The sequence below is a fragment of the Danaus plexippus genome (assembly GCF_018135715.1).
Source record: "Danaus plexippus chromosome 29 unlocalized genomic scaffold, MEX_DaPlex mxdp_36, whole genome shotgun sequence".
Lineage (NCBI taxonomy): Eukaryota > Metazoa > Arthropoda > Insecta > Lepidoptera > Nymphalidae > Danaus > Danaus plexippus.
The window spans coordinates 688,294-703,418 of NW_026869857.1; the positions used below are offsets into that span (position 1 = coordinate 688,294).

General features: G+C 43.1%; 2 protein-coding genes across 6 annotated transcripts in view; one reads left to right on the forward strand and one right to left on the reverse strand.

Moving 5' to 3' along the window:
* The window catches only part of LOC116776759 (leucine-rich repeat serine/threonine-protein kinase 1), a 47,156-nt gene extending 38,105 nt beyond the window's left edge, over positions 1 to 9,051 (forward strand). For 3 of the 4 annotated variants that reach the window (XM_061528950.1, XM_061528951.1, XM_061528952.1), the window contains 8 exons: positions 204 to 361; positions 523 to 723; positions 1,001 to 1,168; positions 1,756 to 1,896; positions 2,300 to 2,399; positions 2,883 to 2,992; positions 3,071 to 3,193; positions 3,555 to 3,879. In XM_061528950.1, the coding sequence (XP_061384934.1) occupies positions 204 to 361; positions 523 to 723; positions 1,001 to 1,168; positions 1,756 to 1,896; positions 2,300 to 2,399; positions 2,883 to 2,992; positions 3,071 to 3,193; positions 3,555 to 3,854 (1,301 nt within the window). In that variant the 3' untranslated portion in view covers positions 3,855 to 3,879. Of the gene's footprint in view, positions 1 to 203; positions 362 to 522; positions 724 to 1,000; positions 1,169 to 1,755; positions 1,897 to 2,299; positions 2,400 to 2,882; positions 2,993 to 3,070; positions 3,194 to 3,554; positions 3,880 to 4,314; positions 4,535 to 5,151; positions 5,263 to 5,938; positions 6,091 to 6,268; positions 6,403 to 7,323; positions 7,444 to 7,638; positions 7,747 to 8,262 lie in introns of those variants that run through there. The other variant, XM_061528953.1, reaches the window with a different exon arrangement.
* A 501-nt stretch (positions 9,052 to 9,552) lies between these two features.
* Positions 9,553 to 15,082, reverse strand: LOC116776757 (syndetin). Of its 2 annotated transcripts, none has more exons than XM_061528986.1 (4): positions 14,904 to 15,082; positions 14,368 to 14,470; positions 13,072 to 13,212; positions 9,553 to 12,527 (listed from the first exon to the last, which is right to left on the reverse strand). In XM_061528986.1, the coding sequence occupies exons 2-4, from the start codon at positions 14,440 to 14,442 to the stop codon at positions 10,068 to 10,070; spliced, it is 2,676 nt and encodes an 891-aa protein (XP_061384970.1). In that variant the 5' UTR covers positions 14,443 to 14,470; positions 14,904 to 15,082; the 3' UTR covers positions 9,553 to 10,067. The 2 variants fall into 2 exon arrangements, with proteins under 2 accessions (XP_061384970.1, XP_061384971.1); XM_061528987.1 differs by lacking the exon at positions 14,904 to 15,082 and adding an exon at positions 14,764 to 14,897.
* Positions 15,083 to 15,125: the final 43 nt, after the last annotated feature.

Genomic DNA, 15,125 nt, shown 5'->3' on the forward strand with positions numbered 1-15,125 from the left:
TCTAAATTGAAATTAGATAGTTAAGGTTCAAGAATTTCCTTATGCGAGCAGGATTTGGACCTGTCTCTGGATAATAGTTCCGTTTGCTGTTCCGGTCTGCTCGGAGCTGTCATCTGTTGGGTTGTTTTAAAAGAATTATTTCATAATCTGATGGAAGACATGAATATTGTGTATGGTATCGTAACATGTCCATTCCTGGCCAGCCTCCTCTCGCGTGGGTTCAACGGAGGGTGTGAGTGCCGGCCGCGTGTCCGCCACCTGCTGGACCCTGGAGGAGTGTGTGCTGGCCGCCTGCACCTCCTCCCCGCTCGTCTGCCCTCGGCATCCGGAGGTCCAACTGGTCGACGTCGCCCCGGACACGGTGAGTGTAGCGTCAGGCCGCTTCCGCACGTGACGGAAGACGCCGTGTGTTGTTGAGGAACAACGTTGTGATGATCACTTCATATATTTATCAGAAAATACTTTCATGCCGATATCCTCGTGTTATGGAAGACTGATCATATCACTGCGTCACTCTTTCAGCTTTTATTGGACGTGGAGGAGGAGAAGCGTGCTCGTTGGGAGGAGGTGTCCCGGAGCGCGGTGGCGGGCCGCGGGGCTTTCGGGACCGTGTTGACGGGCGTGTGGCGGCGGAGGGGCGCAGTCATACCCGTCGCCGTGAAGGCCCTACAACCCGTGGCGCCCCCTGCGCATACTGATGTGCAGGCGCTGCAGGCCTACAAGGTGGACGGTTCATTCTAATACACGAAGACATTTCTAAAGGCTTTTTACGGTTAGGTTTTTTTTCCTTAAAGATTTGAGATGACATTCAGAAAACCTAGCGAAGTAGTCTTGTAAGGATGATAATTTTTCACTTCGACTTTGTCTGCTATGTTATAATATACATATATCGACCTACCGTCAGTCACATCTATCGTCTGTTTTGCGCGACTTCATACTAAATCATAACACTTCCTCCATAGTTAGTAATATAGTTTCCCCCCTCTCCCCCCTCTCCCAGGCGGCCGTGTCTCGCTGGGAGCGCGACCCGTGCGGCGGCGCGTGCCGCGCGTACTGCGGCCTCCGCCAGGAGCTGGGCATCCTGTGTCGTCTGCGGCACTCGCACGTGCTGCCGCTGCTGGCCGTGTGTGCCGCTCCGCTGGCGCTGCTGCTGGCCGTGGCCCCGCAGGTGATGCGCCACTGTTATCAAAAATCCTAGCGTCGCACCAAAAATGTTTGGGATTAGGAATATCTGTGACCGAATGGCCGTGGTCAGAGAAAGGAACCGATAATTTTAGTCAATCAGTCAGGCTTAAAGAGCGATTTAGTGAATATTGTGGAATGTTATCGACATTTACCAAAAGCGCCATCTTGTGGCGAGCGGGAGAAGCTTTAAACTATACATGTCGTCGTGCACGGGCCGCTGGGTCGGTGTTGGTCAGTCCTCGGTGACGCGGCACAAGCGATATTACCCGCGACTATAATAAAGTGACTATTCGTGTTTTCTTTGAACAGCGTGTTCGTAGTCGCTGACCAAACCCGGCTCGGAACATCTACCAAAAATACTTACCTGATCAATCATCGCTCCGTCTCGCTTATTGGATGCCATTTACTTGATCCTGTCATCTAGATATATATACTGCGAGCGGAGCGACGGACCACGGCCACTAACGGTGAAGCGGGGAGGGTTGACAGCAGGAACATCCAAAGATCAGCTCAAAGGATAGCGGATATCCGGATTTCTTAAAATGAATCATTGGGTCTTTATAACTGCAGGGGTCACTGGAGAGCGCTCTGCGTCGGTACCGCGGGTGCGGGGCCCGGGTCGGGCCGCGGGTCGCTCGGACCCTAGCGCTGCAGGTGGCGCGGGCCTTGGAGTACCTTCACGCGCACAGGGTGCTCTACCGGGACCTTAAGGTGGGTTCTATATAGGATCATCATCAGGAACTCGCTGGACATTGAGGAAACTTAAGATTTTTCCACTTTCCCACTCATCTGTTTAACGTTCTTATGTAAGTCGTGGTGGCCTGGAGGTTAAAGGCCCGTCTCTCACACGTGAGGGCGCGGGTTCGAAACCTGGCAAATACCAATGTGATCTTTTCCGAGTCATATGTACTTTCTAAGAGTATTCAGACACCACTGACGCACGGTGAAGGGAAACATCGTGAGGAAACCTGGGCTTTATTCAATTCATAAGATTGAAATCGCCAATCCGTCTCGAACGAGCGTGGTGATTAATGCTCTCACCTTCTCCATGTGAGAAGAGGCCTTTCAGCAGTGGGCTCCGATAGGCTGATGATGTTTTAATGTATCTGTTCAGTCTGAGAACGTGTTGGTGTGGTCGCTGCCGGCGCCCGAGGAGGCGCCCGCGGCCGAGGCGGAGGCCACGCTCAATGTACACGTCAAGCTAGGAGATTACGGTGAGGGTAGTCCGACACAGGCACATGTGTAGCTAGTAATACACACCTTATCGCTTGGAGTTAAGGTTCAGGTTAACGAAGACGCCTCACTTAACCATTATACGATAGAAAGCCTTGTCTGAGTGAATTTTAAATTTGTATTCATACTTAAGCGAATATGTCCAGTGTGTCACGTGACTTGACCACGAGGCTGACAGGTCACACTAGTCACGTGACGTTTTGAGTTCGTTATCTGTAAACCCGTCACGACAAACTCGTCTCGCTCCGTGTAGTTTGACTATAAAAACTCGTTCTAAGGGCGAGAACACATGTTATGATGTGAGGTAACTCGAACTAAGGAATGTTTTACATCCTATACATTATTCTATGTTTTATCAGAGTTGCATTAAAATCAGTTCAGTAGTTTTCGGTTAACCAGTAACAAACATACACACGCGTTTTATACAAATTTTTTACATATATGTGTCTGTTTGTACTATGAAGGTATATCACGCCTGGCGCCACCTTCGGGGACCAAGGGATTCGGCGGCACCGAGGGGTTCATGGCGCCCGAGATCATGAGGTACAACGGAGAGGAAGAGTACACGGAGAAGGTACCGTACATATTGATAATGGCAACACGTACTAAGGACTATATATATCTATATATATATAATGCTTTTATCTTCCAGGTGGACTGTTTCTCATACGGGATGCTGTTGTACGAGATCTTCACACTCCGGCAACCGTTCGAGGGTCACGAGGCGGTGAAGGAGGCCGTGTTAGAGGGGGCCAGGCCGCCGCTCACGCCGCGGGTCAGTATCCCACAGCTCGGGGTACAGTAGGCTATATAAGGGACACTCCAGGATAGTCACAGATTCGGTATATCTGAATGATAGATAGATTGCTATCTCAACAGTCTTAATAGTATCTCAAATGTATCTCAATAATGGTATCCGTAAAAAAATATGTCACAACACAATATATATATATATATATATATATAATACTATTTAATACTATCTCGAATATTTTTCTGGAGACACAAATAGCTTTTCGAACACAATATTCCTGTGGCTGACTATTTATTTAGTATTCTGAGTTAAATCTTCATTTCTGCGGTCCAAGTGTTTGTAATTTCCGACTAGTTCTACCGCAGACCTCCTCCGTCCCCAGGAGTTGCAGTACCCCGTCAGTATGCTGGACATGATGCGTCGCTGCTGGAGCGGAGCCCCGGAGCTTCGCCCCTCAGCCGCCGCCCTGGTGGCCCTGTGCGCGGCTCCCGAGTGCGCCTCCCTCCGGGACGCCGCCGCGGCTCGGGCCTCCCGCCCCGCTACCGCCTCGCCCCTCCGACTCGAGGACGGGGACGGCTGCGAGCTGTGGTATGGCGGGGCGGAGCCCGAGCGACTCCACAGCCTTATGATCAGTCAAGACAGATTCAAGAAACACCACACCCTAAGAGTGCCACCCGGTTAGTTGGCTTTGAACTCACACAGCCGAATATCATTGTGCTCATGGATTTGGCCCAAGGATGTTACGGACGTTCAGCGGCAGCGCCATCTCGTGGCGAGTGGGAGAAGCTTGAAACTACAGTTTCACTACAACATTGTTGCTGATAACGAGAATGTGCATAAGTAATTGCTCTAAAAAATAGAGTAACTTATTTTAACTAAAACATTCCACAGACTGCTGTGACGGACAAATCACTGCTGTTAGGTAATAATTACTATAAGAAAAAAGCGAAACAACGTTAAGAGCTATTGCATTAATATTTTTATATTATTGTACCAACAATTATTGAGACTTGTTCTCCTAAACTTTCCTCGCCCAATCCCGGAGTAGTCCAGATTTGCCGTCCACAGATAACGAAGGAATTCAATGCGCGGGAAAATCGAACTTAAATGATTTCCTAGCTGGTAAACGTATCTATCCACAGACGAGTCGTCGCCAGTGCTGGTGACGGCCCTGTCCCGGGCAGGGCGGCGCGTTTGGGCGGGCGACTCCACTGGGCGGGTGTTCGTGTATAGCGCGTCCACCTGCGAGCTGCTGTGGAGCGCCCGCGTCACCGAGGCCGTCGGCGGAGCGCCCGGGGCCGTGGCGGCGCTGGTCCACCTGCAACCGCTGCCGAGGATGGCGCTCGCACTGGCTTGCGGCAGGTAACGAAGATGTAGAGCATCGCACCAGTAAGCATATATCTGGTGCATATTTCAAGCCAAGAAAACGTCTTATTCTTCTATTTTTTTTTATTATAATTTTCTACACATCATCCTCATTCTTTCTATTTAATTCTCGGCTGAGACAAATGTATACATTTAGCCCTATCCTGTGTGTGGAAGGCAGTCGTTAAAAACCTTTAAAATTAATCCAGCACTTCCAGAAGAAGGTTTCCAGAGTGATGTACCAATTTTCCAGCTATGTAAATTTCCAGTACTTCGTCAATACCATCGCCAACCTCAAGCTATAGATTAAAACCTCACATCAGTTTACATTCCTGATGATAGAACTGGTTCCTCACCACGATGATCGTTCCAGGTGTTCCAGGTGTTGCTTATGATACTAGCAGTTTCAGTGATCTAAGATATTTACTAGTTTTCATTTAATATTTGAATTTTTTCAAAACTACATACTCCCGAGGTTTCATAAACACAGACTAAACTAAATAATCTCGTAAATACTTACGAAAATATTAGTGACATTTCGCAGTTTCAGCCGATCATGGTCGACTCTGCCCTAATATATATATATCTCAAGATGCGATCCCTTCGTCTCGCAGGTTGTTCTTGGTGTCCTCGGAGCGACCTGTCCCGGAGACCAGTTTTGTGCTGACGGAGCTGGGAACGGCGACCGAGTTATGCTGCCTGGCGTTGGTTCCGACGCCGCTCGGGTAACTTTTCAGTTACTTTACTGGTTATTAATTTCAAAATTATTAAGGGTTCTTAAACCTACACCTCGGTCGCAAGTCCCAGGCACTGTTGAAGCTCCTCTCCCTGCAACGACGGACCCGCTACCCGCACGGGATCCATGGAGTGATGAGAGGTTTCGTCTCTATGGATTTTTTTTTGCCCAATTTAAATAGAAATTCAAATTGGTGTCATTAAAGAATTGATGTAAGTCAAGTTGAGGCGCGACAGTTCAGTCGCAGCGACACTGGCACGACACGTCAGCAGTCGAAGGTTCGGGTCCTGGTTACATTACAACAGTGTTACGAGCTAATGTTTGTTTAGCGGATATTAACACGGTGATAAAAAACGCGAATAGTCACTTCATTACAATTGCTGTCATTATCTCCCGTTTGTAGTTCCTCGTGAGACTAGACGCCGACCTAGCCTCCCGGCACACACGACGACCCGGTCACTGGAACATTCTGAAACGTTCTCGATATCATTTCTTGCTTACAAACATTGACAAGAGCAATTCTAGTAAAGGTAAAGCTAATAGTTCGCCGCCTCGCCAACAGATGGCGCCGCCGCTAAATGTCGATAATATTCTACAACTTTCTAAAGCGCTCAAGTCGGCGCGACAATAGGTTTATTAAGGGTTTTTGTACTTGTCCACACCAGTACGGAGCTGTGGGCGGGCGGTGACCGTCTCTACACGTACTCCCTGTGCTCCGAGGGTGTGTCGTCAGCGGACAGTGTGGAGGTTCCACCCCCCGGACCCCTCACACTACTCGCAGCCGCTGGAACCGTGGTCCTGTCAGCTTGCAAGACTGGTCAGTAGAATATCACCTAACACAGTAGTTGTTTACATACTGTATCTCGTTTCGGTGACCGTATTTGAATTTATTTAATTTATTATATATCTGATATATCTACATTACTGTTAAGTTCCATCGAAAATGACTCAGTCAAAATCATGTATCTCCTCTGTGAAATCCTCTCCATCATCAGATACCTTTGTCTACTCGTGGTGTGTCAGGACCCGGCGCGTGCTCTCTCGTTTGGACTGCAGTAAGCTGGCCCCCTGTTCCGAGAGTCTGCAGTCCATCGCCATAGAAGATACTCCGGGGAGGGAGATATGCAGGGTACAGACACGGACAGCAATAAACGCCACCTACCCTCACTTGAATGACTATAATAATGTTTTCATATAAATTTAAATTATTCACGTAATATTTGAGAGGATCTTGGTTCAATTCGTTATAGATTTAATTGAAACTATCTCTAACTAATAATTCAACTATTTTTAATAAATAAAAAAATAAAATAAAAAAAGAGCCAAAATAACTTACAAAATAAAATTTCGTTTCACATAGTCCTTTAAATTTCATAATCAGGAGAAATTGCTTGAGAAATTTCTTATCGGGAAATATTTAAGATGTCTTTAAGATAAACATCGAAGTATCTGGTTATAACTTTCGTTTCTTCCTCGGTCTGGCAGACTCCTCACAGGTCATATATATATGATAAGGTCCACCGAATCTGCCTTCCTTCCAAAGAGACCTTAAACTATAGCAGCCTCCCCAAAGGGGGCGATAACGTCCCCCCAAGTCCTAAACGGTGATAAGGGACTGAGAAAAATTTGGGGCGTCATATAGACGCCTGGGTGATTTGTAATTACATTTAACTAGGATAAGTTATAGTGGGTTTACAGCGGGTGGAACAATGATGTGTTCTCAATGTGGGTAGGGACAAAACTAGTTTAGAAACCTTAATATATATGAACTATCTAAAGCTGATGCTGTAATGTCAGAAACACGTCTCAAAACATCAGAAAAGTAACTTTGTCTGCAACAAAAGTATTACTTATAACCTTCTCATAGTCAGCAAAATAATTTCAAGATTTTAAAATATTCCGACCATTCATCATCATCATCATCACCCTCGGAAGCCCACTGCTGAGCATAAGCCTCTTCTCGCAATGAGAAGGACCACTACTTAGCAGTAATTTAAAACTACTTCCACAAATAACTTCTGCCCAATATATTGTCTTATATCTTTTCCAGGTGACAGCGCTATGCTCCAGCTCTTCCCAGGCGCTGGTGGGCACCGCCTGGGGTTGTATCGTGGTGGTGGACCCCGCCACCCTCAGACCCATCACCGTCTTCCGGCCCTATGAGGAGGAGGTGAGATACTTACATTACACGGTGACAGCGTATGGGTGTTACAGGAACGTGCTAAACTATGAACAACAGACTAATGTTGTCCTCAGACTTTAATGACTTTAATGTTGACTGGAAAATACATGATAACTGTTTGCATATGTCCAAAGAGCGTTATTCCTCAAACTATAATGATTATAGCCATCTCATTATGTCCAGGTCCGCGCTATAGTGACTCTCCCCTCACTGCCCGGGGAGGAGGGGCCGTTAGTGGCCACCTTCGGCGCCGGCTACAGGCCACTGTTACAGAGATACGCGCCCGCTCAGGTACACACACACACACACATGCAACTATCAACGTTTATACAGCCTTCAATTATTTAAGTAGATGGCGCCACTATATTAGTGAGGTGGTATATTTTAAATAAGACATTTTTGTATGTGAGGCTTATATTAATAGATTTGTAATAACAGTTAGCACACGACAGCTCAGTCGGCGAAGTGCCCGGGACACTCACTTCATAGGTCACACATTCGTATCCAGCTCGTGTCTGAATTATTGTTTGATTAAATTGGGCGTTGGTTACATCTCAAATGCTGAGCCGATTTCGATGGCATGTACTGTCTGAGGCAAACAAATAGGTATTCAGAATGATAAATGTCGTCGTAGACGCATTCTCTGTCTACAGCTATAATAGATGTTCCGGTTAAGTTAAATAATAACTAAACTAAAAATTATCATTAATTGAATACAAAGTTCCGCTCACAATATTTTGTATGTTTGTTCTTTATATGCCATAAGTACTGAATCAGGATATATGTGTGTGTGTGTGTGTATTTCAGTCCAACAATAGCCGCACTTATTCCGGTTACTACTGTCTGTTGTGGAGGGCGCAGCACTGGCTTCCGGAGTGAGGAGGCGGATGATGGACTCCTCGGGAGTTCTGATGAGGCTCGGAAGACGCGACCAGCTCACGACACACCCACAGTAAATGAACGTAAACAAACGGGAATCGAACCTGCTAATGTTACCGTCCCCACGAACACTGAACCCTCCGCACACGGTTCAAATATTTATATGATATATCGAAAAACGTATACATTGGGTTAAAAAGATATTTTATTAAATAAAAAAAGGAAAGGTTAGGGGAAGTAGCAAGATCTTAGAACTGATGGTGTCTCGAACAATTTATATATATATATATATAAATATATATATTAAAATAACTATTTTCCTTGTAAAATATATTAATTCAATTCTCGCTGTGATTTATTTCGTCTACGTACTGATGTTCGTAATGCATTTACCGTGATCTCAAGCGTTCCTTAGATTACAAATTAATTATTTTACTTTAAGAGGTGTGTGACTATTATATTACTAACGCGTTTCCTTGGTTGTGTGTGTATTAATTATATATATATATATATATATCCTTCCCACACACGGACAGCACAAGATAATTTTTTTGTACGTCAATTTAGGCACCAAATAAAATCACCCTATAGCTATTAGTTACGTGTCCAGTGACGTCACCAACAGCTTCGCTCAGTAGGATAAGTGAATACAAATAGCTATGAACTGATCTGTTAAGGATTTACAAACGCCAAAGAAATAAATTCTAGTGTTGAATAGAGGCGAGTTTTATTTGAAATCCTTTAAAAAGTCGTGCGCACCGGCGCTGTGTGCTCTGTGGCGAGGGTAAGAATTTTTGTTTATTGAGTCTAGCAACACTGGGTATGTCCACAGATACATTTTATGATTTACTTTTTACTAAGTAACTAATAATTACTAGTAAATAGAACCAGAACCTGGTATAACTGTCCAGGTGGACCATGGGTCTGTGGAGAGATTCGGTTGGGGTCCATATTGGAGGGACAGAAAAGGGAGCTTCACGAATATTCATCTACCCTCCCAAGGGCTATTATGTCCGCTCGCTTTTCAATGTACACAGATAAGGTTATGAGAGGCTCGGAGACTGTGACTTGTTCATTAACAAAATAGATATTTATTATAAATAATATATATATATATATATAGATTTTTGTCGAAATTTGAGAAATAAAAAAGCATATAAGAAAAGTATGGGATCAACAAAATGTTTTGGAAGCAGGAAGTGAAATAAAACGCACCTAGAATATTAAACTCATTAACATTTATAGATACAATGTCACTTTAGTACAATGTCATTACATTTGAGATTACCTGATTTGCCGCCGTACAAACACGTAGATATTTTTAGAGTGACATAGTCGGTTAATAGTTCACAATATTATTACACTGTGGCATGAAATAAATCACAGATGATCTGTCACCTGTCACTCTGACGATCGACCTGTCACCTGTCAAGTCTGACATTTGACGTCTGACAGTTGGCAATAATTGTTATCTGTCACGGATTTAAATCGTGATTTATTGTTGGGTATTTACACAAAAAAAAAAAACATTGAAAAATATGTTCTCCTACAATAAGCACTATGCTCAAGGTCATAACGTCTATAAAGAGATTTGTGCGGAATACAAACTTATCGCCTAAAAATCGTTTCGTTTCGACTTATGCTTAACAAAACTATGGAGCTCACTTTTAACGCAATGTCCTGAGAACGAACGAATCTAAGTAAATTGAATGATAAAAATTGGTCTAATTTCACTAATTTGCCTCTTTGCTCTCAATAATGGCGGTCAAAGCCTGCCTGTCCCTTTTGTTCTCACACGAGGAACTGACCAAAGCCAGGAGATGCTTAACTGAATACTCAGTCCGCTCCCTCACGAAATTCTCCAACTCATTTCTCGGCAAATAATACGCCTTCACGTATCTATCTACATATTCTTGATAAGGGACCGGTTTCAAGCCCGATATCTTCTCCAACTTCACGAAAAGCTGCCGATAGTCTAACTGCATTAGACCTCTTCCTCCGTTTGAGCATTTCGTAGCGTTCGAGAAGCCTTCGACTAACAAATGGACCACAAATTTCGAAACCATCGCCCACACGGAGTTGAGGACGTCGCAGTTCAGCGTCACCCTGGCCGATATGTTCTCCAGGCGCAGAGCAAACACCTGGATCTTCCTCACGATCATATCCACGTATGGGCTGTGTTCCACCGCCACATCCTTCACGTCCCATCTCACCTGAGACATCGCCACTAGCGCTGATTTTGCGTCAACCGCCTTCGAGGCTGAGCACATGTATACTGGCATACGCAAATCCACCACCACAGCCAGCGTGTTCTCCTTGAAGTGTTCCAATATCATCCGCTGGTGCGGAGCGACTATCGACTCTAAGTATGGTTGTAAAAGTTCAAATTGCTTTGCTAAGAATATAACGCTTTCAACGGCGACTATTCTCTCGCTGCAGCCGTGTAAATTCTCTTCGGATCCCATGTCCAGGTGATTGGGAACACTCGGGCACTCGAACGTCAAACCGTCCTCGGTCGCCATATTGATGGTGTTTGTGATTCTCTTTAGGACTGAATTTAATTTTGCGCTGTATAACGTAGCTGATGAAACTTCTAAGTCGGCGGTGAAGAAGAGATGGACGGCGTAGAAGTAATAGTCGAACAACTGATTCATGAACATGATCACCTCTAACGCTAGTTGTGGTAAATATCTGCTGATCTGAAGATACTGTCCGCAGTTCCTCAGCACGGAGAGCGTTGTGTTGGTGACTATGACGGTCTCTTTGACTTTGGATGGACTTAACGGGACCGTCTGGTCGGAATCTTCGACGAAATCTCGTCGGAGCTCGTCGGGCTCGTCGTCCGAGACGTCAGTGTCGTCGGATTCTGGTTCAAGCCCGAAAATATCCTCGTTGGTGACGTTCTCGTTTCTGAATATCTCGAACGGGGTCCTTGATGTTTTTTCGGTGAAATATTTCGATATATACAAACTGTCGTCCTGCGACGGCACAGACGACGTGGTTTCGGACTGCGTGCTTTTAACAGCGTCGGATTTGACGGAGTTCAGATATTTCTTAAACTGTTTAAATTCTTGCAAATTCAAGACATTGAAGGTAGTTTTAACAGGACATTGTTCCCATCCCTCGTTCTCCAGGAACAGCTTCAATTCCTCCATCCTCCCTCGATGATAATTTTTAATATATGACAAACTCTGCGTCTTTATAAAGTCGGTCAACATATCTGACGTATCCCCGCAAAATACTTCAGCAACTTGCGTCAACTTCCTCAGTATACCGAGCATTTGGATGAACTTCTCGAATGGGAATTCCTCCAAACCTGAACTCTTCAAGAACGTGGACACCTTGGCCTGCACGTCATGCCAGATTCTGACGAGACCAGCCTTTAACTTCTGCTTTATATACTCCCGGCTGACGTTCCTCTCAATATCGAAGACGTTACCCGAGCTGGGTAAATATTCTTCGTTTTTTATATGCCAATTAACCAACAGGTAATAACTACGCATCACAAGAAACAGATTCTCACAGAGATTCAACAAACAGAGCGGCGCCTTCGTGGTCGGAACCGCTTGGCACATCTCCTGGAACTTCATCTCCATCGACACCTCAGTCGAGAAAGGCTTCACAGCCTCCAATGCGGACTCATTCACCGCGGACGAATAATGCATATGCAATTGCTCCATGGCCGCTTGTGTTTTACCGAGAAGATCGTACGCCTTCTTGAGTTTCTTGAACACAACCTCGTCGAAGTTATAGCAGATGCTTGCGAGTACCGAGTCCAGTTTTTCTTCAGTCATGTCCAGGGTGTCCTGAAGCCTTGTCGCTAGATCCGCTATACAGGTATACTCCTTGTGGGCAGCGGCTGCTTTTTTACTATTCAGGATCAACTGGATCGCTTCGTAATACTCCTTTTTGTTGACTAGTTCCGCGACATCCTTCTCCACGCTGCGAAGACTTCTCAACAGTTCCAAAGACTTTAGCACACGTTTTATTATTTGTCTCTTTCTGACATTAGCTAGTATGACGAAGGTGGATATAGTCAAGTGGTCTGATGCCGCTTTCAGACGTTCCCTGGCCTTCCTACAGGTCTCGAGGGTATCTGATAGCTGATCACGAATGTTTTGGATTTCTGCGAACTCGCGATCACAGTTATCACGATGCTGGGATATCAGATGAAGAGCTTTCCCTGATACTACCTGGATAAGAACAGTTTGTAATAAGAACTTAAATATATGGGCCTATCTTGTGATGGACATCATTCATTGGTACAGGCTAGGATGGAGATAATTTTATCTAATTTTCAGTGGATGAAGTGACAGAACCAGAATAATACAGATTTTATGGACACGATATTGCACAGTATGGTTATTTAAGCCTACGTCACCACTTCTCAGATGAAAGTACAACCAAGTTATAAATAATTAATACATAAAAAATACAAAATTCTCCATAATTTTATTCGACTACCCTCCAAACATTCTCCATTATTTTATCCAACTACCCACCAGCACATACTTCCAGGCTTAACTCTTTGAAATCCTCAGCGCTTGTCCATCCATCCTCTATCAATCTTCAAGTATTAATACAGGAACCCTTACACCAACCACATTTCCACATTCATCACCAGTACATACAATTCCTTAATTGAATACAAACTCACACACACTGCACATTTTCACACCCACTGCACATTTTCACACACAGCGCACATGTCTACACCCCCTGCACATGTCTACCAACCTGTTGCTGCCGCTTCAGCTTGGTGAACATCCGTTCAATAGCTTCACAGTCTGGAGGCGACGGTGCTGTCTCCAAAGCATGACGGGCCGCATCAAACTCCGAAGGTGGTGAGAAGTAAATATGATCTATTTCCTTCAAGACCTGGATAATATTCATATAAGTCAATAATCACTTCCGGAAGCTACTTTGACCATTTGACATCAGACAACTTCTGGTGCAAACTCGACTCAGTTGAAGAAAAAAAAATTATAAAGTCATTAGATATTTTGTCGTAAACTTCAAAGTTTCTATAAAAAGTATATTTTACTCGGATGCCTAGCAAAATAGTCCAATCAAGTCCGTAATAGTCCTTAATGGAACCAACTACCGAGTGATGTAAATCATGAACACATAGTTAATCTGCAAGTTTGACGATGATTTGTCAATATGTCAACATTTAATGTAATCTAATCTTATATATATGTATATAAATTAGTTGTGTTATTTAAATGAAACTAGTGTTATTCGGATTTACTACGCGGATTTTATTATTTAAAAACTACATAATCCCGACGTTTCGGTTACTTTGCAGCAACCGTGATCACCTCGTCTGCCCGTGATTAGTTGTGTTATTGACACTATTTATGACTAGGAACATCTGTAGGGATATGGTTGAAAATTGATGGGAAGATAGCTTAGAACAAGGAGACGGACATAGGATATTTAATTCTGTTCAATCGATAAAGAAAAAAAACTTGAAAAATTCCAATATCTGGTTAATGATGGCCTCTAGGGCAGAATAGAATCCCCCCGGCCAACTATTCATATATAAGTAATGCCGAAATTAACGCGGACTAAGTCGCGGGCAAAAACTAGTTGATTTATAAAACCAAGTTAACATAGAATATATCTACTGTATACTTTCAAACGAAATTTTAATTTCTGTGTGAATCCAGTAACTGCGATTACCGGCATTGTTATTGTTTGATTTATAAAATATGATAAGTAATGCTATCTGAGGTTGTCGAGTGCACTCTTTTACATAAAACTATGTTATCACGTATACCATATATTATTTATAATTTTATATCTCCATGATCCCGACTTTTCTGATCCATTACCGCAGCCGTGATCATGAAGACGAGATGAAAGTGTCTCTTACATATAAAAAATATGTAGCATTAGTTAACCTTTTTCATACGATTAATCGTCAGTTATACGAGAAGTAATTCAAAAAATTCATTATACCTAAATCTGAACTCGTCTCACATAGATTACAATTGACAATGTTTTCTTAAAATTTAAAAGCATATTCACCTCAAGATCGGCAGCAGACTGAGCGGCTGTTTCAGAACGTGTGTTAATACCAGGTGGTGCGTGACGGTTCTCCATTTTATTTCTAACTCCTGGATATCAAGACCTGGAAATTCGAAAGTAGGTTTCAAATGTGTCAGAAACAAATACTTTAACATTTAAAACATGCTTGTTATTTAATCGGTATTAATTATTTTGTTTCGTTGTTTAACAGAAATAAAAAATTTCCTTAAGTTATTATATATATATTTTTTTTAATTAAGGCCCATGTTTAGCAGTTAACAGATAACAGCTAGTCTTGGTAGAAGATTTTTTTTACTTGAATAACAGGGCATGCAAGTTTCGTAAGCTGGAAACAATCTTTTTTATAATTAATAATTAAAAGTAGGTAAAACTCACAAAAATTACTAGCGACTTGAGGAACTGCAATTTGACAACATTTAAATATATTTGTATACATCAAGATGCTAATACAAAATATAAGATTACGGTAAACAACTACGAAAACAAATAGTATCGAAATTAAAATTAGCACTCACATATAAATTATTATGTGAATTCACACCATTTTATATTGAATAGTCGAAATAAATCATTTTTAATAAAAACTACTCAATCTTCACGATAATACAAAAGATGATTAGATAATAATTTTGTTAGTAGAATAATTAACATTGCAAAATAAAAATATCAACATCTCTTCAAAGTTTTTGGCATATATATCAAGAAAAAGACAAGCTGATAACGTCAATTATTTATTA